The following is a 25,756-nucleotide window of genomic DNA, read 5'->3' as shown; positions in this document are numbered from 1 at the left end:
ATAACAGCTGGGGCAGGAGTTACAGCAGAAACAAGACCTGACCAATGTGGCAATAATTCAGCAATACTAAGAATCAATATAAATTCAGTGCTTACGGCTGCACCCTTGAAATCCTACTTTGTTTCTGCTCTGGGTGAGAACAGTGAGAGCAGCCATGACTACTCAAGACTGCTCCTGACTAAGCCCAAGGTTATTCTATCTCATTTCACATTTGAGATCACTTGTCCAGCCCAGGGCTTTTCCTTTCTTAATTCAGCTTTAATCAAAGAAAAATAGGCTAGGAAGGGATGACAAGATGTTACTTATACCATGCCTTGTATCCCAGGTAGGGTGCTGTGCACCTGTATCTTCCCTCATATTTGTCTATGCTGTTCTTGAAGATACCCAGTAACAGAGTCTCTACAGTCTCCCCCAGCAATCTGTCCTTATTATCAGAAAGTTTCTCCTTACATCTAACATCTATCTTCACGTCGTACCTCAAGCCCACTGCTTCTCATTCTGCCTGCAAAGGATAAAAGAATCAATTATTTCCTTCACTTCTGCAGGAGCACTTAATGTATTTAAAGGTACTGATCATGTTTTCCCTTACTCTTCTTTAGGTTAAACAGCCTCAACTTCTTCCAGTATTTCCTCATACCTATTTTTGAGACCTCTACATACTTAATGTCACTCCTTTCTTGATTTTCTAATGTTAGCCCACACTTTCCTCTATGGCAGTGTCCTGCACTGAGCGCACCAGAGCAATTACCTCTTCCATCTTGAGGGCGACACTCCTGGCTTTGCCTCCCAGCACAACCTCGGCTTTCTGTGCAAAGTCACCATCGTGTTGATAAAAATCCATCTTGGGAACCATTACAGCCCTCAGCCTATTCCCAGAGAAAAGATCGTGCTCCTGTCCAGATGCTGTTGATTAGTCCTCTGTGTTTTCCAGTTCGCCATTTGGAACACTAATCCCTCTTCTGCAGACTTGCAGCCGCTCCTTTTTTGGTATTATCCACAAAAATAAACATTTTTTTCTCCTGTATTCATAATAGAAGGATGGGATCAGAAAATGGAAGTCCACCAGTATTCCCTTTTACCACTATCAGGAACATATTTATGCTGCATATTAACTGACTTTACCTAAGAGAACCCAATGACTCTCGCCTAATATTCATCTCTTTCATAAGCCATTTCTGCACTTCAATATACTGCCTTGCTGCAACACATGTTAAAACTGTACGCAGTAAGTAGCTCATAGTAGGAAATCATATTAACCGCCTGGCCTAGAAATGACAAGTGAAGTGTGGATAAGAATGTCAGCACTCCCCACAGAAATGTATTCAAACAGGCAGAAATCGTTCCTTACGTAATAAAGAGCAAACAAATAAATTCAGGAAATCTCAGAAACAGTGATGGGACATTATCATGTTTAAAAAACCCTGGTAACAAGGAAAGAGAGGAGAATGTTAGATGGAAAGATATTGCCACTTCTGTGTGCAGGTGTGCAGTAACTGTATTTTGTATGTAGTATATAATTTCAGAAGTAAAAAAAAATTATAAAAATATTATTTCCTATAAAACTGTATGAATGCTAAAAAAATGCAGATGTCCATCAGAACAAAAAGGGTAAAGAAAATAGACTTTTCATTTCATGTAACTGAGCTGTCCAAAAGTTTGGTATCTTGGTTAAGGTGGACATCTTTTAAGTTCTCTATAACCACTAGAGAGAAAAGGAGTGAAAGGGCTTTTTGGAAGGACTGGTCTTTATTAATGATACAGATAAGTTAAGAGTTGCTCACTCAGATAGACAGCGAGGATGACTCCCTTGCATTTCCCTAGTTGTCATGTCTCTTCCCACATTTGTTTTTTTTATGTCAGTTTTCCCGGCCCACTCATCTGCAAACTTTTTTCTCCTTCTCATGATCCCTCTGTGTACTTCCAGCCTGGCTGCCCATCCCTCTTGGGATGTGTCCATGGACCTGCCACCACCATTGAGCCCCTTCGCTCACTCACTGTTAACTTTCTTCTCAAACCAAGCTCCTGTTCAGATCTGGGGAGCCTCTGCTTTAATCTTCTGCAACATAGTCTTAGTCCAAATATTGTCCACTAGGTTTCACTTCCAGTTCATTCTCCGTCAAATCCCTTCTTGAATCCTCACCACCGCTGTCACCACTGTGGACCACATACATACTGCACTGGCACAGAGGATGCACAAGGCTGCTGGTGGGTCTTGCCCAGTTTCCCCACCATGCTCTCCTGTCTGTCTATACTCATCTATTGTCACCTGTCTTGAAGATAAGAACAGCTTCTCTACAGTGTATGTCTACACTGTTCATTGCAAAATTGATCTGTTTGTGAGATTGACTAGTATTGATCAAATCACTCCCTCTCTCCATTTCCCCTTCCAGGGAGTATTAGCCATTTTCAAGAAGTGGGCACAATTCACATGGAATGCATAGCTCTGTGTGTGTACATGCATTTATGAACACAGATTATGTGATTATAAGCATACTTATTTCTATATATGCATATATGCAAACAGAGTAATTTCACCATGGGAAAAATTGAGTAGTGTGGCAAATTTTTTTTAATGGTAACACAAACTTTTAGTTTTATTGCAGTATTTAATTTTATTGCTGTAAAATTCTGATGTTACAGCCATGGTGGTATTGTATCAGCACCACCCTTTTGACCCGAGTGCATTATATACTGTTATAGGGCAATAACAGAACACCGCAGAAACCTGTTCTCTCCCTTGCTCTGTCTACCATGCACAGGATTTTCAAATACCAGCAGCCCACTCCTGATTTATGGAGGTAATTAGTTTAATGAGAAAAACGGGGCCACTCACTCTGTCTTAAAATCTGCATGCACATAGCTTTAGATGGATAAAATATTCTGCATTTTATCTTTAAAAAAGGATGCAACACAGCTATGAAGTTTTTAATTAATGATTTTGTGACTCCCACAGTTATGGCCATGCATTCCCCAAGTGGAAGCACAGAAGAACATGGCGATCTGCAAGCAATTTCCCTCCTCTCCCCCAAGAGCTTCGTATGTCAGACATTTCATGAATCGTATCACAGAATGAACAGTCAGGACATACATGTTTTGCTCAAAAATGTATTGAAAAAGTCCAAAGTATAGTCTGAATAGCTGAATAAATATGGAACTACCCCAAGTACCTTACTTAGTTCACTTATTTGTAAATACAGCTTGAAGTTGGAATTGTATACTGAGAGAAGGTGGCTAATCCTGGCACTAATGCATATATCACAGGAAAATAGCAACTGAATATAGTAGAGGTGAACGTTTCAAAAGCCTTAATGTTTGTGAGATGAATATACATTTAGTAGGTCTTCCTCCCTTTCAAATTATTACACATATTTGCTTCCCAGATCCTTGTTTTCCCTCTTTTCCTTCCAGTGCTACTGGAAGTCTATTGCACATATTAAGAGAGTTTTGTAACCAGACTTTCCATTACACATTCATTCTCTCTTGCTTCATCTCCTTGGGCCACCGGCCTATATTAACATATCAGTTTCTCCGTCTGAACTGATTTTGTTCTCTCAGCAGAAACTACAGGTGATTTATTTTAGAAAAATGCATGTTGCAATCTGTGCTCTCAGTCTTTTGCTCCTCACTAGTTGCAACAACTTTCTCTTTTTCTTCCCTCTTCCTAGATGTGCTTCTGTGCTCTTTCCTCACATCCCTCATCTTCCAAAACTCCCCCCCTCTGTTTTCCATTTCATTTGTGCCCTTTCTTCTCCTTTTTCCCTGAGCTCTGCTCTGGCTCTGCCCCTGCCTGCAATAGCACACACGGGTCTTTTTCAAGCCAGACTTTCTCATAGTTCATAGCTGGATAAGTACTGTCCCTGCCTTAACAAGCTGCCACAATTAGGGAGCAACAAACCTGATTACTTGCAAATTTATTTTACTAGGGCTGAGTGGTGATACTTTTCACATTACCATGCACATGAGCAGCACCCTTCTATAATTCATGTTACATGCTATGTAACACCAACAGGATGGAGCATCTAGTCTGAAGTGAGCAAATATGAAGTGCAGTATTTTACTGAGCATTCCTGGGTAGGACTAGCCTGAAAGCAGACCTCTCATTATAAGGGAAATTCTGAAGTATCTTAAAACATTTTTATTTTTAAGGATTAAAAAAAAATATATTTAAAATATATTTCCCACAAAACAGCTGCTCCTCAATTTTATTTAGCAAATATCAGAATGAAGACAGTTGCAGCCTTTCTGTATGCCCACAGCTTTTCCTAGGATGCTGAAAGGACTAACAAGAGGGATGGTTGTGCCCTCTCCTCCCTGGGTGGATTTGTGGAGCAGCCCACAGCCACCCACAACCCATGCAGGCACCCTGCGAGCTGGGCTGTGGGTTGTGCGTCTCACAGGCAATCTCTGTCCAACCTCCCCCTTGGGGTACTCCCATCTGCTTTTCCCTCTCCTGAGCCCAAAAATCTGCTGAGCCCGCAACAGATATAGTATCTATTAATCTAAGAGCTTCAGTGTATTGCCTAAAAACAATAGTCTGATGCTTGGAAAATATATTCCTTCAATTGCTCTGTGGCTGTCCTTAAATATTTATGTAAACTCTATTGTGTTTAAGGGCATAAAGGTTAACTCTAAGTGTAGCTCCCAGCCTTGTATTTGTAGTGAGTCCTCTGGAATGTACAACATCCGTGTTGGTTTTAGGTAACCTAACTAATTTCAGTTTTAGGTAAATCAAGAATACATTTTCATTCTGCAGTCATGGAAAGTAAAATACTATTAACTGAAGATCATAAGATGGAACAGTAACTGGGACATTGTAGATCTGAACATGTTCTAAATCCCTCTGCTGTGAAAGATGAAGTAGAAAATACAAATACAATTCTCAATTTTTTTTAATTAAATTGAGTATATGTCAACTTGGGGACTGTAATCAGAGTCATTACAATTGAAAATGAATACTTGTTTAATTGTTTTCCTAAGTTGTTTCCCACACAAAATAAAACCTGGCTTATAAAAGATCATCTTTCTAAAAAGTCCAAGACTTGCCTGTCCTAGATTTGCTGAAATACATTATCCTTTATTTTTCTTTTAAAAACAGATATTGTCCAATTCCAAAATTTCATATTATTATAGAATTGTTTAGGTTGGAAAAGACCTCTAAGATCACCAAGCGCAGCTGTTAACCCAGCACTGCCAAGTCCACCACCAAAACGTGTATCTAAGTGCCATGTCTACACATATTTTAAATAGCTCCAGGGATGGTGACTCAACCACTTCCCTGGGCAGCCTGTTCCAGTGCCTGACAACCCTTTCAGTGAAGAGTTTTTTCCTAATATCCAGTCTAAACCTCCCCTGGCACAACTTGAGGCCATTTCCTCTGGTCCTTTGCCTTGTTACTTGGGAGAAGAGGCTGACACACCCCTTGCTACAACCTCCTTCCAGGTAGTTATAGAGAGCGGTAAGGTCTCCCCTGAACCTCCTTTAATCCAGGCTTTTGGCACATGGGGACGGCCTGCTCCTGCACCTTTAAGATGTCCTTCTTGAAGAATGCCCAGCCTCACTGGACTCCTCTGCCCTCCAGGACTGCCTCCCAAGAGACCCTGTCAGCCAGGCTCCTGACCAGGCCAAAGCCTGCCCTCCAGAAGTCCAAGGCAGCCATTCTGCTGACTCCCCTCCTTACTTCCCCAAGAATCAAAACCTCTATCATTGCGTGATTGCTGTGCCCGTGACAGCCTCCAACCACCACATCGCCCACAAGTCCTTCCCTGGTTGCAAACAGCAGGCCCACCAGGGTGCCTTCCCTAGTTGGCTTCCTCACCAGCGGTGTCAGGAAGTTATCTTCCGCACGCTCCAGGAACCTCCTAGACTGTTTCCTCTCTGCTGTATTGTATTTCCAGCAGACAGCTGGTAAGTTGAAGTCTCCCATGAGAACAATAGCTTACAATCACGAGACTTCCCCCAGCTGCTTATAGTGTATTTCACCTGCCTCTTCACCCTGGTTGGGAGGTCTACAACAGACTCCCACCCTGATATCTGCCTTGTTGGCCTTTCCCCTGATTCTTACCCATAGACATTCAACCTTATCATCACCACCATTAAGCCCTACGCTATCAAAACAGTCCCTAACATACAGGGTGACCACACTGCCTTTCCTTTGCCTGTCCCTTACGAAGAGTTTTTAGCCATCTACTGCAGCACTCCAGTTGTGTGAGTCATCCCACTATGTTTCTGTGATGGCAACTATATCACAGTTTTCCTGCTGCATGATGGCTTCCAGCTCCTCCTGTTTGTTGCCCATGCTGTGTGCATTGGTGCAGATGCAATTCAGCTGGGCTATTGATCCCACCATGTTTTTGAGGGGAGAAGCCCTAATTCCTATGTGACCATTCTTGGGTGTTTCCATGGTTTCTAACACATCAGTAAGCCTTGTGTCCTTGCTGCCACATGGATCTCCATCCCCTACCTCCACTGAGACTGCAGACTGAAGGACCTAGCTAGCACACCATCCCTGAAACATTGGTGTGCTGCACCTGGGGCTTACCTCTAGTGAGCCTGGGTTTATCCCTTTCCGCCTTCAAACCTAGTTTAAAGCTTTCAGTAAGCCCTGCTGAATCCCGTGCAAAGACCCTTTTCCCCTTTGAGACAGGTGTACCCCATCTGTTGCCAGCAGGCCTGCTGTCATATAAACTGACCCATGATCAAAAACCCCACAATCCTGCTGTGGACACCAGGCTCGGAGCCAGGTATTGAGCTTCTGGCTCATTCTCTTTCCTTCCCCATCATTTCTTGCAACTGGAAGGCTAGAGGAGAACACTACTTGTGCTCCCGATCCCTTAACCAGTCATCCCAAGGCCCTGAAGTCTCTCTTGATTGTCCTTGGACTTCTTGTTGCAACTTCATTGCTGCCTACGTGAAAAATCAATACTGGATAATGGTCTGAGGGCTGTACCCAGGCAGGCAGCTTTCCCTTCACACCTTTACCCTGGCCCCCAGGGAGGCAGCAGACCCACCTGAGTGGGTTTGGTCTGCACACTGGGCTGTCTGTTCCCTTCAGAAGGGAATCTCCTCTGACAACAGCCCACCTTTTTTTCTTTATGGAAGTAGTTTTGATGCAGGGCATAAGCCAGCTTAACCTCAGCAACACCTCCAAGTCAGATGAACTATCGTACTCTATTGTTGGGTTCCACTTGCAGAGCCTCATACCCGTTGTGCACAGGCACCTGGGCTGGTGGGGCAGGCACAGAGAAGATGGCCCGCTGTGCCGGGCAGGAACTTGTCCCACTGTCTCCTATTCCTTCAGTCACTGTGCTCAGCCAGGTGGAGAGAGGATAGAGATTTCTCCATATCATTCATCCTGCCTGCCTGTCCGAGGGAGGGCAGGGGGTGATCCCAGTGGTGCGTCTCTCTCTCACGCTCCCTGATCTCCTCGTGCTCCCCACCCCCCACGGGGCTCTGTCACTAAGTGGGGGCTCCTGTCCCCAGGCACACTCCCACAGCTGTGCCCGCTGCTGCGGCTGGTGCTGGTATAAAAGCAGGGCACAGCCGGCAGCCCGGCTCCTGGCTGGCAGCGTGTTGCCATCAGTGCTCTGCCGGGGCAGTTGTGTCAGTTGTGGTGGGTGCAGAGCTGAGAGAGGCCATGGCTCCCTGCTGGGTGGGTACCGCTGCGCCCTGGTTGAGCTGGCAGGGCTTCAGCGCCCCTCCTGCATGCCCTTCTGTGCAACCTGCATTGCCATGCCCTTGTTGCTTGTGCTCCCCAAGGGCTTCTCTTATAGGTGTGGGGGGCTTGGCCACCATTGCCCCTGGCCCTGCCTGGGTCCCATCAGCTGCTGCTGTGCAAGCTGGGGGGTCCTGGTGGGTCTCTCAGCTCCCTCTGAGGTTCTCCTGTTCGGGAACCCGCTGGGCACCATGCTACAGTGCTCCCCTGTTGATGTACAGGGACCGGGGCCACTTGCATCAGCGACCGAGTAATTCCCTACTTAAGTTCAAGGGTAGATCTAAACTCCCTGGTGCAGTTAACCATAATTTCCATTTTACTTAATGTAAGTAAATAATGTAAATTATGTAAGAGGCTTGAATTCGAAAGTTAATAATTTTGTTAAAGCAATGTTCAGTATTTTCCAACTAGCTGTTCCAGTGGAGTACTATTACACCTGTTTTAAAGCCCCACGTAATTAAATGCTGATTCCCAAACAACAATTGAAGCAGTTGTCTATACACAGGACACAAAATTCATTGAAGTGTCAAAGCTTCACGAAATCTTAAAAGTTTTAAACATTTCTATTGGGGAGATAATGAGCTTTACAGGTTCTAATGAAAAGAAAGTGGATGCAGCCAGAGAAAGAGACAGAGTTAGGACACCTCATCCATGTTAATATTACTGTGCAAAAATGGATGCAAACTTGGGATCATGGCCAAGTGCCTCATCCATTCATCATTCCCCTTGCTGAAATGCCTCTGAGGCTGGCTATACACCCACTCATCTGGTACAGAAAGCTGTAGGTGTAGGTATTTTAGAGTGCACTCAGGGGTGCTCTCTTGTGTGGTTAGCAAACTGACCTGGCAGCTAGCCCATTTGCACCTCAAATTTTGTCATATAACTGATGCTGAACAGACAGACACAACAGCCCAGATTTCTTCCTAGAAGGACCTCAATGTTGCTTGCCAGTAGATAGTTGGATCTGTAGGAAGTCTGAAAATCCTCTAGCTCAGGTTGCTAGTAAAGTTCATATGAGATGTTGGGTCTTGTGCATGCCCTGGACGTCAGACCCTGTTGGCATAAGCCACCTCAGAGAGATCATTGATGCAGCTTGCAATCTTATTTCCATCTGTATGCCTGAATTCCAAAGTATGTAATTCCCATTGTCCCAGTATTTGAATATTTGGAATTCAGTCAGATTCTGCAACTTTTATTTGTTCCAACTGAAGGCCACTGTGTCTTATAAGTACAATGGACTTCCATTATACCAAAGGGTAGATATCAACAGCATCATAAACAGATGGAGAAATGTGCAAAATAAGGACTCACTGAAGTCAACACTAGCCTGACTATTCAGGCTAATGATGAAAAGATTTCATGTTGTGTGCTGAACCGAGAAGAAAGGTATGGGGTATGTCCTGAATTTCATATTAAAATCTACATGTTGTCCTGTTGTTAATGAACAATTGGTGACATCATAGGGATGGAGAGGAGTGCATCAAAGGCATGGCCAAAGGTTGTGCATTGGCCATGCTGAATTTTGTTCTGAGGGTAGGCAGGAATCCTGAGTAACAGGTTTTCCTATCTATAGCTCTACTTTGGTTATAAACTTGAGTTTTTACAGAAGGAATTTAAGTTCTCCATCACAAAAATGGTTCCATTTATATGTTGTATTATGTACCTTTGGCTTTATTATTTTTCAATTAGAAAAAACCCTAAGAAAATGAAGATTAGAAATGAAAGGTTATCAGTAAAAAAATTTAACATTTCGATTTCTAGCACTTGCACCATTCTGATCCAGTGTAGCCTTCTGTTAATGATACATCTGTCATTTTATTGACACCCTTAAACAGCTTTATTCTCTTTTCTAATTAAGAGACAAAGCTGATTATGTCAATCTATGAAATAACATCTGAGTGCTTTTGTTATAATGTAAGAAGCCATGAATATGACTATTGTTATGCTAAAACAAAAAACTTGGGAATTTTAACTGGAAAACCCAAGATAGGAAAATATATAAAGGCTAAATTAAAGCAGATTCTTCCTATTCATGCAAAATGCACGTGATTGTATTATATAATTAAATGAAGATACTGTGTGAAAAATTAATTCACAGTAATAGAAAACATAAAGCAACAATGATACATAATATGCCTGACTAAAATATGTGAGGAGAAATCATCAGATCATAAAATATCTCAAACAAATAAATGACAGACTAAGCCATCAATCCTCAAGGAAAAATTAAGCTATTAAATAAACCAAAATGGTTGCATGTCAGGACATGATTTCAGCTCCATCCTGCTGCTAAATCAAAGATACCTGCTCAGTGGGCTCTCCCATGGAAAGGAATACATTTGGAAATATTCCCTGGTACTGTCCTATGCATTAATTGGGAGTGCAGAGAAAATCCAGTTTTCACCACTTCCCCCAGGCTACCATAAATATTCCTCTGTTTTGTGAACCAGAACTAGCTGCAAAGACTGCTCAACCTAGTGAACTGGTAGGTGTTTTTAAGACAATAGTGTGGATGGGATGAAATGCTCACCATTGTAGGAAGGTCTTTGTGTTTGGATAGACACAGATAAGAGACTGGAACAATCTCCCACATGCCAGCATTAATTGCTGCAATCTGTACTACCTAAAAAGGCCAGGGAGAAGACACAATATCAGATGATCTTCAACAATTTATAATGTTAGCAGTTTTCAGACTCTAAAATAACATGAAACAGTTTTCCCCTCACTTGTGATTAAAGGCAACAGACAGAGGTTATGTGTCTCTTCTGGCAGCACTAGATCTTCAGGACCACTGCCGGTGCTGAAGCTCCTGGCAAGAAAGCACCAAATCTTCTCCAAGGAACTCCACTGATCCTGTGTAAGAGGTTCCTGCTGATGGTACTGGGTGTCCTCAGGACAGAGCTTAAAGTACTGCAGCCTGACACAGCTCTCCTGGCATCAACTGAGCTAAATGAATTTACACTCTGAAGATCCAGTCCTCAGCTGCTGAATGTGTCAACCAGTGCTGACACACATCCAACCAACACATACATCTTTCTTTTACCTTTAAAAACTTCTGTTGTAAATAATCAGAAGAAGCCAAGCCATTATAAGCTACAGTATCAATGGCATTAAATTTCATTATGGATTTTAGCATTTCTGCTTCCTCACATGCACACCACACCTGTAGTTACAAACTACCATTCTCACACAATTTGCTGGTCAAGGGATCACGTCCCTTTGCCTCAAATAACTAGAGGCAGTGAGTGGCTGTGTCTGTGACCTTCTGTCTCTGTCTTCATGGAGGTTTAGTCAGTGGGGATGGTACCTCCTTACACTTTTACTAAAATAGATCTGGATGTATAAACTGTATCCTTTGCATTGGATGTGCGGGTTATACATATGTTTCTGCATGCCTGCAGAGATATGCAAGATAGGAGATGTCTACTACTTATAAGGTTCCAGAATGTATGCCCCTTGGCTTGGAAAGCACCATGATCTGCTAAGCCACAAACATTTTGCTCACACTGAAGTAGCAAGATTGGGACATTAATGAAGAATTTGGAAACACATCACTCTTAACTGCAGCTTCCATCACATATAGGATCACCTCAGAGGTGACTGACAACAGCATCAAAACATCCAAATCTAAAATGTAATTATCTGGAGTTAGGATTACTGAACAAGAAATTATTGCTGATATTTGACATTTATATTCTTTGTAATTTTCTTCTTAAAAGAAAAAAAGAAAGGAAAAAATCCAATCACAGTCTCATGTTTTTCTCCCAGTCTGGGATATGCACTTAGTTTATAAGAGCAGGTAGATAAAAAACAATTGAAATCAAGAGCTAGACTCAATGGTATAAATCCATAGCAGCATTACTTTAAATATTGCTATTGCTAGGCCAAATGATGCCGTGTAAAGGATAATACCTGATTAACACTGGTACACTAACAAAACTGACTGTGGCGGTCACAGAATATGAACACCTGCCAACGTGTAGGACCTACATACCAGTCACCATCATGATGAGATTCCTGGAGAAAGAGGACTCTACATAATCTGAAGAACTCTCAAAAAATGCCTTTGAAAAGCAGATTATTGAAAATAAACCCTACCAGTGCACCCAGCCATTGCCCAGCCACAGAACTTCCCTTGCCTGTGCTGGGATCAGTTCCCACCAGTCAGCCACTGGACCTCTGCCAGCCATAGCAGAAGCAGAGGTCTTCCAGCAGAACAGGCACCACAGCCGTTTCTATGCTTTCCCTTCTCTTTTCCCCCCATTCCCCCTCACTCCCCTCCCAACAGCTCCTGTGGCTGGGCTAGAGGACATGGCCAAAGGAAGAGAAGTACAGCCAAGACTTTGCTATGCCCCAGCAATCCCTCTCTGCTGTTGCAGGGTCACTGGCAGCCAGAATTATTTAGAGCAGCCTCCAGGCCATTCTAACTTGCAGTGAGGGACTTGACTGACTCATTGCTGCTCCAGGACTGTGGGAATATAAAGCTACCTTCAAGCCATTTTCAGACATCCCTGCTTCTGAGCTGTACTATTTTACCCTTGCCTGTGACTGAAAAAAACCCTGAAAGCACAGGTTGTTTACACATCCTGCAGCTGCAGCAATGGGGTGGTTTCCTTTGCCTTTCTTGTGCCTTCATTTTTTCTGTCTGTTTTGGCTTTACAGATAGCTCTGATAGTGTTCATAGCCCCACAGTCCATCTGAGATAGTGATTCATAGCAGTCTCTGCTCTGTTGATTGGTCTTCAAAAGCTGAGGCTCCCGTCAGCTGCAAGGCTGCAAGAAGACATGCTGCGCTGGAGTACGCTGTCTGCAAACAGGACAAGCGATGTTCTTGTGGTTCACATGCGTGCTGTGCCCATCAGGAATAATTTTGTAATTTAGTGTCCTAATTTTTACAGAATCAAATGAGAGTGATAGTCTAGACAGAAGAGAGATCAACTGTTTCATTTCATTGCTTATCAGCTTTGCGTATATTTTTACTCTGGAGGGACTTCAGTTTAAATTCCTGCATTGATAATCTATTTTGTTAGTGTACAGAAAATATCACACTACATTTATTCTACTAATTTCTGTAGTATTCATGCACTTAATTTATAGCTTCTGTGTTCTCTTCCTTTGTAGATTTGCCATTTTAATTTAATGCTCTTGATTGCATATTTTTCACACTTACCCTCTTTGTCCTCTTCTTCTGTAATACCTTTAACAAATTCAATCTTTTTATAAAAAAGTACTTCCATTTTTTAATATTATTGCTTCTTCTCTATCACCATCTAGATTTTACATTTCATTAAGCAGACAGTTTTAATTTTACTTTTCTCTGACTGTTCCTTTCATTAGACTGTTTCTTGTCTTGACCCTTTAATTTTATTTTTCTCTTCTGCAATTTGCCTTTACCCTGCCTAATCAATGTGCGTCTCTTTTCAAGTGTGGTTTTATTCCCTGTTACTCTCCTTGTGAGTTCTCTTTGTTGCTCAGTGCTGACAGTCTTCTTCCCCATCCCCTGTGAGTGACAGTGACAGCATTTGAGTGGTAGCTGGCAGATTTAGGGACAAGAAGTATCTGTCTGAAAAGATTTTATTTGGTTTTATTTTTATTTTTATTTTAACTGTAAAATCAGACCTCTCAAATCCTAGAGCACCAGGGGGCATTGTTTCATTTAGAAAATAAAAATTGTCATGATAGCTATTAACTTCCCAACAAGTCCATCGCAATACCAATCAGAGCCAAAGGAAAAAAAATCAAAATGGAGCTATTATGTCAAATGCAGCAGTGAAGGTGGGTTGCAAGTCAAATGTTTTAATGCTTAAAGATGGGTATTATTTTGGAAAGCTGCTCCACAGTGAATCAGAAGCACTGTACCCCTGATCTCCATCGCTGTACACCTCAATATTCAACTATAGCATCCAGGGGGAAATAAGAGATTAGAAGTTACAATGACAGGTCCTAAGCACAAACCGCAATTTAATCAACAGGGGGAAATAAGAGATTAGAAGTTACAATGACAGGTCCTAAGCACAAACCTGAATTTAATCAACACTGGAAAATATTGACTGAAGTATCTAGAAGGAACAAGCAGTGACAGCCATGGGAAATTACACATAAACATAAAGGAACAGCCTGAACTGCCATTAAAATGAACGGAAATGTAAAGCAGCAGGAGAAAGTGGAGTATCCCCCAGGATCGGGCCCAGTGGTTACATTTTAGTGAAATAATTAATAGGCTACGTTTCATAACCAAGTGCAGGGTAATAACAAATGTAAGTGCAGCTTCACAGCTGGCTAAACTCACAATAGCAACAGGCAACTCTATTACCACTAGTGAAACAATCCTGTTTGCCAAAGAAAAAGAGAAAAACAAGGCAGCAAAACTGTCTACAATTATGAGGGAAATCATCTATGTAACAACTTAACTAATGCCCAGAAGCCGAATGACTCACAGCATTAAGAAAATTAGAAAGGGTGCTCAGTAGTATTATATAATTCAGGACACGTACATTACAATATCGTGGTCTTAACATGCCAGCAACAAATTTAGGCACTATGCAATATATGGCTCCAAACCCTGCAGAACACAAGCAAATGCTTAATTCAACCACACTGTAGGATTAAGTGCACAACTATTTACAGATTACGGATCTAAATGTCCAAAGGTGAGTTTTTCTGTTGTTGTTGAGGTTTTTTGTTGGGTTCAGTTTTATTTCCATGTGATTTGATGCTTGGGTAGCTCGAAGACTTCTTGCTATAAGTGTGTTTATAAGGAAAAGATGACACGTAGCTACCTCTGAACCACCTGCTGCAGGTGATGACCTCCTTATTGAACTGATGGACAGCACTGTGTGAAACATGGACTCCGCCCACAGTGCCAAGTCTTGCTACAGCTCTGCTCGCTCAAGTCATCTTGACTCAAGCCAAGAGCCAGGCCACACAGTGACCTTAAAAGAAAGTAAGAACAAGCTTGATGTAATTCACTTAATCCAGGAATCTGGGACAGTTTCCAAATAAGGGTTAAAAAATGACCCTTTTTTGTTTGAGCCCCATTTCAACTATAACAAGGAGAATCATGGGTTCTCTTGACAAATACCTGCTGAAACCCACAGGAGCTCCTCCCAATCCAGATTTCCCCTTGGTAAAGGCATAGCCCAGGAGATACTGTGTGTGCCACAACATGAAGTCAGCTGGAAGGCAACAGAAATCAGATACCAAGTTCAAAACTTACACAGCAAAGCTCTTACAGAGCAACTATTTAGTAAATCTCCACTTCTTCACGTTGTCTTCAGCTTTTGAGCCTCTGCTGCTCCACATCCCAGTAACAGGGCACAAGCTGGCACATGATACTCTTCCTCTGAACGGCACATTGATTCTCCATATGAAAGAGAATCACACAGCAGACACTTCATGGTTTGCTGCAAAGACTACTTATGATCAGAGAAATATATGTCTGTACACACACAAATAAATCAAAACCCAACATATCAACCACAAAAACTTCCTTTTACCTTTCTATATTTCAGGCAAACTTTTTCCTACTACATGCAACAGATCTGTTTTCTTCATTTTTACTAATAAAGCTCATATTGACCTCTCTCCAAGCATACATTCACATTATATATAAAAACATAACATTATTACACACACCTATACAGAGCTAAGTTCCTGCCATTTTTGTTACTATCAGTTTTGTATTTTACCTACTTGTGCATTATCATTTTACTGTTACCACTGATATGACTTATGCTCGTTTTCTTGTTATAAGCAACCTGTTGAAGTCTAATTGAATATCAGATAAGTAATTGAATCTTGAGCTTCTACTGCCATCTGTAATATTAGCAAAATACTGTAGGTAAATTATAACCATATACCCGATTGGTTAAGAGTTTACAGTCCTTCAAGAAAATGTTCAGCACAACAGCTTGCAGTAACTCTGTGTTATTTTCCATATCTACTATCAACAATATATTTTATCTATTTTCTTGTAAATGAGCTTTTTAAAAATTAAGTGTTTATGTTTATTGTTTCCTTAGGTTTCCATTAAGGTTTGTTTTGGAAATAGTATGGCCAAGTTTGAAATATAATGTTTACAATTAACAAAAATTAATTCAAAGAATGCTTACTTGCGGAGTTAATGTATTTAAAACACAGGTTAAAGCTCCAAAGGAGGTGGACACAGCATCATTAACCCATCACCTAGATACAAATCTACAAGTGAAATCTGGGAGCATTGTTACAAAGTAAAGCCTATGAATACATTTAGGGCAAGTCTTAAAATCTCTAGCTGAAGCATCCTTTCAGGATATATAGAGACAGACCTTCTGTATCTACCCATGAACACAGACCCACATCTTCAGGAACTGCTTGGAAATCTCAACCTAAGCAAGTCTGTAGGGCTGCAGCTACGTTACATCTGCCATTTCCTAGGCTGTAATGATAAAGAGAATGTTATTGTTCATTTCAATTTAATGTGTGGATAATACTGTCCCTAGGCACCAACTTTCTACCAAGGAGGTTAGATTATTGTAATATCCACATAATTAATTGCATTATCAATTTTCTTACTTTTTAAACATTTGCTTTTGGTTAGAGAAGATTATTGCATTGCTTCTAAAAATGTCTTTACAATTAATTATCTTTCACTGCAGCAAGCAACTAGGAAATGGATATTAATCATATAAGACTTTCTCAAATTGCTGGGATTATCTAATTTTTAATTACAGGTGGCATAAATGGTTATGAGTCTAGTTGTTTGTGTAGGAAATGTGGCAAAATACTTACAGCCTCTGTAATATGCTGTTTTGTACAGCATTCAGTCCACTTATTTGTTTACATAAAATATTTTATGTTTCCAGTCTGCCTTGGAAAGGCTCTTCAGCCTTCAATATCATCTATGGGAAGTTTCATCACAGAAAACAAACATCAGCCATCAGTTCAACTCTGCCTTACAGCTAGCTAGTGAGTCAGGGATGTCCTCCTAGGGGCTTTAAACAAGTTGTGCTCCCTGCTCCCAGAAAACACAGAGCAATGCCTGCATCTCATTTTAAAGACATCACTGACATATTAAAGGCCCGTGTTCTTAATTAGAAGCTATTTTTGACTCAAGAATGGAGCCGATAATCCCAGTAAAATGCCAGTTTTCTAACCATCAGAACATCCTCAGTCCTGGGTTGGTAGGATGCTCATCTCCCCTGCCCAGCTTGACATTGTGGCTGAGTGGAGGCATGCTTGGTGGTTGCACTGGCTCCATCCATGATGCGCCTGCAACACCCAGTGGTCAGCTAGTGGGTCCCTTCTCTGAGTGAAAGCACAGCAGACACCTTCCCAACCAGCCAGCTGGGCAGAGATGCCTGAGATAATTTCCTGGGAAGGGGAGAAAGAGAAAGGAGAACAGGATGAAGAATGAAACAGTGGTTTTAGCATTCATCATGCTAAAAAAGAAAGGAATAGATTTTGGAGTCACTCAAAGATCTAGCAAGGGCCAGAAAACAAGAGAAATAAAAATGCTGAACTTCAGGGTACAAGAAGGCAATATTGTTGTAATCAACTTGGTCCAGATCTCATAGGCTTTAAAGGGCTGTCCTTTAACTAAAGCCTGGCAGGGTGTCTGTGGAAACCATACTGTAGGAACTAGAAGTTTGAAATGTTAACCAAACAATTAGCAAAATCCATGGATGGAAAGTCTAAAAAAAAAAATAAAATACTGCTCATAATCCAGAAAACACCTGAGTCACAGATTTGAATAATCTGGAAGAGGCAAAAGGCATGTGTCTGTGCATACTTCTCCTGCCGTGCACTCCCTGGCACGCACCCGCTGCTGCCCCTGGAGTCGACACAGAACCCAGCTAGGGAAGCTGTTAGTCTCATCTTGACCATTCTGACTTCTAAACATAAAATGAAAACCACAAAATGTTAATAAATCAGGCTTCTGACTTGGGGAGGAAAGGAAGGAAGCCAGAAACAGACATAAAAGAATATATAGTCTTCATTCAGATATACCCCTAGACCAAATGCTTGCCCGTTCTGTATTAATAGATCATTAAAATTTACTTGCAAAAGAAAAATACTAGATAAAAACATGCAAGCCAATGTATGGTTTTTTGCAGCTAGCGAAGAAGAGGTCTCATCTCACAGACACAGTATTAAAACTGTACTGCTTCACATGTGTCCTCACTGCACTGCTCACAATGTTATTTTTTTTATAAACTCATTCTTATGTAGCTTTTTACTTCATCAGTTGAAGTTCTGACTGAAGTTTTAACCTTATTCAAGCCATATGCAAGATTTATCTGATTCTTTCCTTTCTTTCAGGTCTTTGTATTCCTGGAGAGTTTGTGTGTGAATACTTACTTGTTCATCTTAAAAATAAGCAACTTGTGGGTTATATAATGACAGACTATTAGTTCCAGCCAATATGACCTTTCAGTGCAATCAGTGCTAACATGCAGCCTTTCTGCTGCTCACACCTGTACCACCTCCAAGGACTATCCACAACCCACCTCAGAGGATACAGTGAGGATTCTGATGTCCAAATCTGCTTTATTTTTCTCAGAATGCACCTATGTCTTTCTGATGCTAGCACTAATACTAGGGACGAAACCTTCTGATTCTTGCAGGTGATAGTGACTGCAGCTGTCTACAAAAATATTATAGGGCAATATTCCCACCCAATAGTCTTTGCTTTCTTATATTGTCTCCTTCATCTGAGACATCTCCTGAGTCAAATACTGTCTATAAATGAATGGAGAGGACTATGACTTCTTGCCACTAATTCAGCCCTTCAGCAACGACATTTTATGAGAGTAGACAAAGAGAATAGATAAAACGTTGCTACAAAGGGAGGAAGAGTGAAAGGAGGAAAGACAAGGAGACAGGGATTAAACATTATACAGTTAAAAGCAGTAAGGTACAGGAAAAGGAGTACGGATCATATTTCCAAGTGTACTTGAAAGATTACGCAAGAAAAGAAACTGCAAGGAAAACATGGCACGAAGTAAGAGATAGGAGGAGTACAGAGAAGATGCGGGATCATGTAATCAACCCATTTCACAACACTGCTCTAATGAAAAGCAAGATTCTGGGCAGAATTACTCTGAAGTAATCTATCCTAAACAGTTTGTACACTATTAAATGTGCTAGCTGGAATTTAAATTCAAAGCCTACATCTCTTTCACAGTTACTATGGAAGCGCCTACCCTCTGTATATTTCAGATCTACAGTCTTAGACTTGGCCTTCTTTGCATATTAGATTATAATAAAACGTTGCCACTCCCTCCTGAAAATATCTCTGAATATTGACCTTTCCCTTCTTTCACACAAGAAGAAATCTCATCAAATGTCTATGTCATATTGCCCCTCAAAGCTACTGGACATGGTTCCGTAAGGATTCAGTTCTTCATTATGAGCCCTTCAGAGATGGGGTGTTTGGTGGGGAAGGAGGCTGCACCTACCCTTTGACTTTCTTCTCTCCCTGTGCTGGGTATAAATTTACCTTCTCTACTGCGAAAACTCTTCATGGCTTAGCTGTGTTCTTGGGGAACAGAGTTTTAAACTAAAGCTCCAATCTGTCAACAGTACTCAGGCGTCCCTTTCTTGTTACACTACCCGTGGTTGGGAAGAGACTGCTCCATGCACCCAATGCCCAGGACAATGGCACTTGAGAGAACAGCAGGGATGTAGCCCCCTCACTGGGGCCATTTGATATACGCATTCCCGTACCACTTTATAAAGCTAAACAGTGCCAAACTAAGATGTGTCTGCTCCCAGTTTTCACAAATGGTTCCTTTCTCACACTGGGTGATGATGGTCAAAAGTTTTAGCTATCATAGCCTGGGTGAAATGAGTTCGTGGCTCATTTGTATCTAACGGATATATATCAATAAAACCACCATTGCAGAACAAAGGTCACTGTCCATGGCAGACGTACACGCCTTCACCTTTACGTGTACACTTAAATAAGTTCTCGTGCAGAGACCTCTCTGTGCTGAAAATGGGTAGGCCTGAATAACCGACACCACGCCGCACCAATTCCATGGAGTTACAAAGGACTCCAGGACTGTCTGCAGCATTTGCCACAAACTCTGGAAGTGCATAAACAAAAATTAGTTCCACATACACATAATTTTCTGCATTCATATTACAGACTGTGTCTGTCCCTGGGTTATGCATCTTCAACAGTGTCTTTGCTGAGGATAGGACCATAAGACTCCATAAGAAAACGTGCCACCTGAGATCTTTTCCGTAACAGTACAAACTAGACTTCAGTAACATTCATAAATATGACAACTAACACTGTCAAAGACTACCAAGTGTTATTTTAAAGCAAAAGACCAGGGTGAAGAGAGACTATTAATTCTTGTCCAGGATAAAGCAAGAAGTTCCACATTGTTTTGAAATGGTAGATCTAAAACTTAAATCGAAAGTAAGTAAACAGAAACAGGGAAGCAATGACATTTCCATTTTCCCCCATGATTATTTAGAAGAGAAATATCTAAAGACATAGCAGCATATATAAACCTTTATGAAACAGGTAACTCTTTGGAGGAGTACATAGGACAGACATACTAGAGAGAGTTAGATAACACGCTACTCAAAATAGACCAGAGCTAAATATGCAGTCTCTGCTCACTTTCCAAACTTTTTTTTTTTTTAAATGCTGACCAAGCTCAGCTGGGCAAGACCTGCTTAGTGTAGTCATTTTCACATTCCCACTGAACATATCAGCTCTGACAATATTTTTTTTAAATTTCAACAGCAGAGACTACTACATAATTCCTTCTAACTCAGCCAAGAAAAAAAAAATCAACCTTGAGAAACTAAAAGTGCAGATATAGTATTATATGAAATTGCACCAAATTTTACAACAGTCCGACGTTCCTGATATTTTTATCTTAACACATCAAGGGTGATAGAAGCTTCTTTTTGCTGTCAAAGTGATCAAAGAGAGGTTGAGAAAGAATCTATAAACAGATGCTGCCCAGTGACAAACCTTAAAGAACAAGACTGTGGGGCCAGATGTTTGAGTGACCTTCGGACTACAGAACATGTTGGCATGGTGTTGATTTAGATAGCTGTTGGCAGGGGCTTTCGATCCAGCAGCTGAAAAAAAATATCTAAATTATGGAAATATTTTTTCTCATCTTTCCCCTAACTACAAAAACTGAAACTACTGGTCAGTGGGGCTGATGGCTGTCAAAGAAGTTGAATTCACCACACAACCCTGCCAGTAGGTATCACATCAAAAAGGAGTTAGCTGAATGAACAAGAACATCTTCAGGCTGTGCCATTTTGCATCCCCCTCAACTTTCAACAGCTGTTTCTTGAGTGAATACAGATGCAAAATAATTATATGAAATGTTTTCTGTTTTCAATATACTACATAATGTAAATATGGAATCTATGAATACCTATGGGTAATACAGCATAAACCACCATCAGGAAAGGACTTGGGAAGTGAAATAGGAAACAGATTGACTAATCAATAATGGTGACTTTCCTAAATTATGTTCTTTATACACCTGATTTGTAGAATTAAAATGGTATTACAAAAATACCCCAAACAACCAGAGATAATTGATCACATACATATTGTTTATGACAAATACTAGAAGACCCTGGAAATTTTTATTACATGAAATATTAGTTGTGCTGCACTCTTCCAATTCTCAGTCTCAGCAAGCCCTTTCATTGTTTAATCAGATCAGAGAAATTGCGTATTACAAAATGCAAAAAGAAAACAAAGTTCACAATCCAAAATTCCAGCAGATACTCAAGTCTGAGCTACTCCATGCTACTAGAACAAATGGAGAAAGCAGAAAAAGTCTTGCTTTGTAACATTAAATGTGATTGAAGACTGTACAGTTCTTCTTACGCTTTTAGACGTTTTGTCACTTTACCTGGAGAAATATACACTGCTTATTCTGAATTGCTGCTGATGTCCAGCACTTGTCAAAACCGCTATCTGTCAAGCACTTCACAAAGTGTTGCAAAATGACAGATCAGGATGTCTGAATAGATGGAGCCCCAGGAAAAACAGAACAGATAGAAAATTCATGACTCTAAACTACATCAAAGCGACTTCTGTCAACATCATGTCAAAAGAAGGAAAAAAAGAACTGTTCATTTTAGAGGGTTTTTTTCATTATATAAACACTTTTTTCACGTATGAGCTAAGTGTAAGGAAAAATTAACTTGGTGTACAGTATGATCATTTGAATGTGCCAAAAATACTCTTTAAATAATCCAGGAATAAGGAAAGTTCTAACAGTAGATACTGTCTGGCAGTTAAAACCAATGACATCCAAAAGAAACGCATGAAGAATCTATCAGCTTAAAATAGGACAAACCATCTGGCTCCAAAGAAATAAAAGTACTCTGCTGTGCGTGTTTGTTGGGTTCACAGAATCCTACAACTGGATTAATTTTGTATTTCCTCTCCAATCAGTTTTGATCATCTCTACTTAGCCTGCCGATTGTACAACCCTAATGCAATGTTATATTCCAGGCAGGAGATTTAGTAATATCAAGGCATTACTTTAATTTAAAAAAAGAAAAAGAAGCACCACCAGCATCGCTGGACCTTCCATTACAGATAAATCTTTTAAATAGTTCCTCAAAGCAGACAGAAAATAAGTGGGTTATGACACATGACTATATATATTCAAATTATACATAATCAAATTTTGAGAAAGAATCACATACGCGGAACAATACTACTGCAGATCTAAAGCACTTTCTGTATCGCATACCTTTCACTGTAGGCACTCACCACCGGTACTACATTCAAAGAAGTTTACTAACACTGTATCCATCTCTTGAAATGATGAGGCTAAATGACCCGGTACAATGGTTTTGGTGGCTTTTAGAGCATTGGGAAATATGAAGCGTGCACACACGCACAAACTTGGAAAAGGGAAAGCGGCACTTCATGCATAGTCAAGTAAGCATTAGCAAAGTATGGCATTTACATCAAGTTTGGAACTTCAGATTTTCCACATTTACTGTCTCTGGTGTCATCTTTGCTTGCTGGTCTGCAGTTTGTGGAACCATATAGAATGAGTTGGATTGGAAGGAACCTTTCAAAGACTGTTCGGCCCAACCCCTTGCCCCAGGCAGGGACGTCGCTCTTCCACCCACTCAAAGGCCCTATAAAGCTGCTGCTGCCACTGCTGCAGGCTCTGACAGCAGCAACCACTGATCCAGAAACCGGCACTTGCTCAATGGTGCAAACATGCTCCAATTTTCCTCAGAGAAGCTGCCCGCTAACTGTTGGCCAGCAAAGTTTTGTTGGCTTCAAAACGTTTGCAAGATACAAATGAGCAGGAAAAGAACTAGTGCCTTCTGGTTCAGAAAGGTGCTTTAGGATGTCCTGTTGAATGTGTACACACAGCTGGGAATTGCAGTCTATTAATACTGGAGTACAGCGGAAGGCACGTCTGCTTCTTATTGTACGCAGAACTCAATATATCTTGCTTCCTACTTACAAAAAGATGTTTATTACCTGTAACTGTACAGAGGTGTGTGCTTCACAGCAGCAGTGATTGGTAATAAGCCTCCTTTTCTCATTTACATTGATAGCAAGCATTAGTGAAGATATATGCATTTCATTTCATGGTTCAGAAAGAACAAAGTATATGTATATGTGATAGCAGTGGGTGGTTAATGAAATGGTCTGACAAACATAAGCTAATACATAATCATACTAGAATGTGGACTGGAACACCTGTTCCTGCTTCACAGGCTTACAATTCTTAAAGAAAAGTTACTATTTGCAAGAACTGAAATCACTACTATTTAGACATCAATATGCTCCGAGGAAATTTTAGTCATTTTTTGCAAACACTAAAGGGGGGAATTTTAATGATATCAAATCTCTTTTGCTTGTGTCCTATGAGTAATGAAAACTTCACACATGCATGAAGCTCCAGTAATTATTTTAAACTGCCTTCTGTTGTCCCCCTGAGGAACACGGTGGTATTTGTTTGATGCAGTTTAATTAGTGTCAGGGTAATTAATGCTATGCTATCTACATGAGATCAAAACCCTTTCTTTGTAACACTCTGGTAACTAAGAACTAAGAAAAGGAAGTGGTTTGAAAATGTGAAAGCTTGGCAGGATAGATTCAGAAATGAACCGAATTGCTCAAATATGCATTTATGCACCTGAAATATTAAACACATCCAGCCAAGTCAGCACCTTCAAGTGTGAGATTGGGATCATAACGCATTAGAACAGTGCCGTAAGACAGGAGACCCACTGCCTCCAATGTAAGTGAAATGCTTTTTCTATGGATGTAATCAAATTAAGTGAAACATTCATGGACACCACGCACCTTGTAAGGAGTTTAAATCCTTTAATAATGAAATTATATACTTTTGCACAACCGGATCACCATAGTTATTTATAAGCAGCATGTGGTGCTACCATGTGCTGATATATTTTTCTAAATAAAAGCATCATTTGAGTTTAATGAATGAATGTGATTCTGCTTTAATGCCTGAATAAAATTTGCATTTAATTGAATGTTCAGTCTCCACTTCAAAATAGTGCCCTCTACAAAACGGACCAAGGAGGTACCAGAGTGCAGAAGTTGAGAACACACAGAGAAATGCCAGACACACACACTGAACACACGACATAAATCCTTTTTAACTGTTTCTTTGGTAATAAGGAACTGCGGTATAAATCTTGCAACACACAAACTCAGGCTGATTACAGGCTTAAGGAAATAGCTACAGTTATCTTGACTGGATAAATTATTATATCCTAGAGGTTATTCTGTTTTTTCTGGTAAAGCTTCAGCAGCAAACAGAACAGAAAGAAAGAAGGAATGAAGGAAGGAAGGAAGAAAAGGAAAGGAGAGAAAGAGAAATCAAGAAAAAAAAGCTTCTGATTTTTTTTCTTTGCAACCAAAGAAATTACGGGCTTGCCATAATGCCTTTGACACTATTACTTTGAAGAATAGAAAATATTTTAATTTTAGAGCCATGCACATAGCCTGGAAAACATGTTTTATGCAATAATACAGAGTTTCTGTGAGGCTTCTTCCAGAAAAGGAAACCCTGATTTGAAGACAAAGTGGCTTGGTCTATCACATGCATGTCCTGAGGGTGCAAACAATAAGAGCCCTGTTCAGAAATGGCAAATATTCTGCGAAAAAACACAAGCAGTCGCCCTGCAGCAGTCTGCAGATTGCGTCGGTACCCATCGCCATTAAATTCATGTTTATCTTTATCACAAGAGATTTCACTAGCCTATGCTGGTGGCACAGCAGGGTCTGTGGGTCTCTGCTAAACACTGCTTTTGAGGTCATCCATGACCGAACACCCCTGTGGATCAGCTGACCAGCAAAATATGCTCTTTCCTCTCTCCAGTTCTGCTTCCTGCAACTCGGTTGTTTATCAATTAAAGTGATAAATACAAATGACTTTAAAAAGGCAGGCGATGTAGTAAAGCAACCTGCCAAAAGCCTGCCATAAGAACCGCCCGCAAAGTTCAACAACTGTGAAAGAACTATTAAAAAGGACACACAAACAAGTGACCTTGACTGACAAGCGCACTTCATCCCAGCAATAAACAGCGGCGGGGCTGATAAGTGTTCATTGGCGCAGAGAGTAATTACCTATCTGTCAGCGTTGCTGGTGTGTGCGAAATAGTATAAATGAAACATACATAATGTACAGCAATAATATCGGGCATGCAGAACCTAATGCATTATCATCATTCTCAGGGCTCAGGTTTATGTGGCTGCCACCACTGAGTAAATGCCTTCTAGCCATGATAATTTCATTCTAATCTCTGTTCCATATTATAATTTTCATAGCTAAAAGATACTGAGGAGCAATACGTTTCAATCAAGGGCTAAATAGAACACAACCTGTAACTGGGTATTTTATACACCTATATATATTTTTTTCTTTCAAAAAAAAATTTAGTCAATTTATGAATAGACTGAAATAAGCTGTAAATTTATGGATGACAAACTCTGTCTGTAGCAATGTCACAATGTCTGGAGACAGGCTTTACATATCTTGTACAAGGGATGCCAGCTTTGTCTATC

General features: G+C 40.7%; 1 protein-coding gene across 2 annotated transcripts in view; it reads right to left on the bottom strand.

Annotated features, from left to right (window-relative positions):
• LOC102060263 (cytochrome P450 7B1) overlaps positions 1–25,756 on the bottom strand; it is a 126,152-nt gene that overhangs the window by 28,235 nt on the left and 72,161 nt on the right. The window contains exon 1 of one of the 2 annotated variants that reach the window (XM_027811094.2): positions 749–837. The exons of the other annotated variant lie outside the window; for it this stretch is intronic. Within the exon in view, the coding sequence (XP_027666895.2) occupies positions 749–822 (74 nt within the window). The 5' untranslated portion in view covers positions 823–837. Of the gene's footprint in view, positions 1–748; positions 838–25,756 lie in introns of those variants that run through there. 2 annotated transcript variants of the gene reach the window in all.

This window comes from Falco cherrug, chromosome 3 (genome assembly GCF_023634085.1).
Source record: "Falco cherrug isolate bFalChe1 chromosome 3, bFalChe1.pri, whole genome shotgun sequence".
NCBI lineage: Eukaryota > Metazoa > Chordata > Aves > Falconiformes > Falconidae > Falco > Falco cherrug.
The sequence above is the reverse complement of the archived record's forward strand: the minus strand, read 5'-3'. Positions and strand labels throughout refer to the sequence as shown.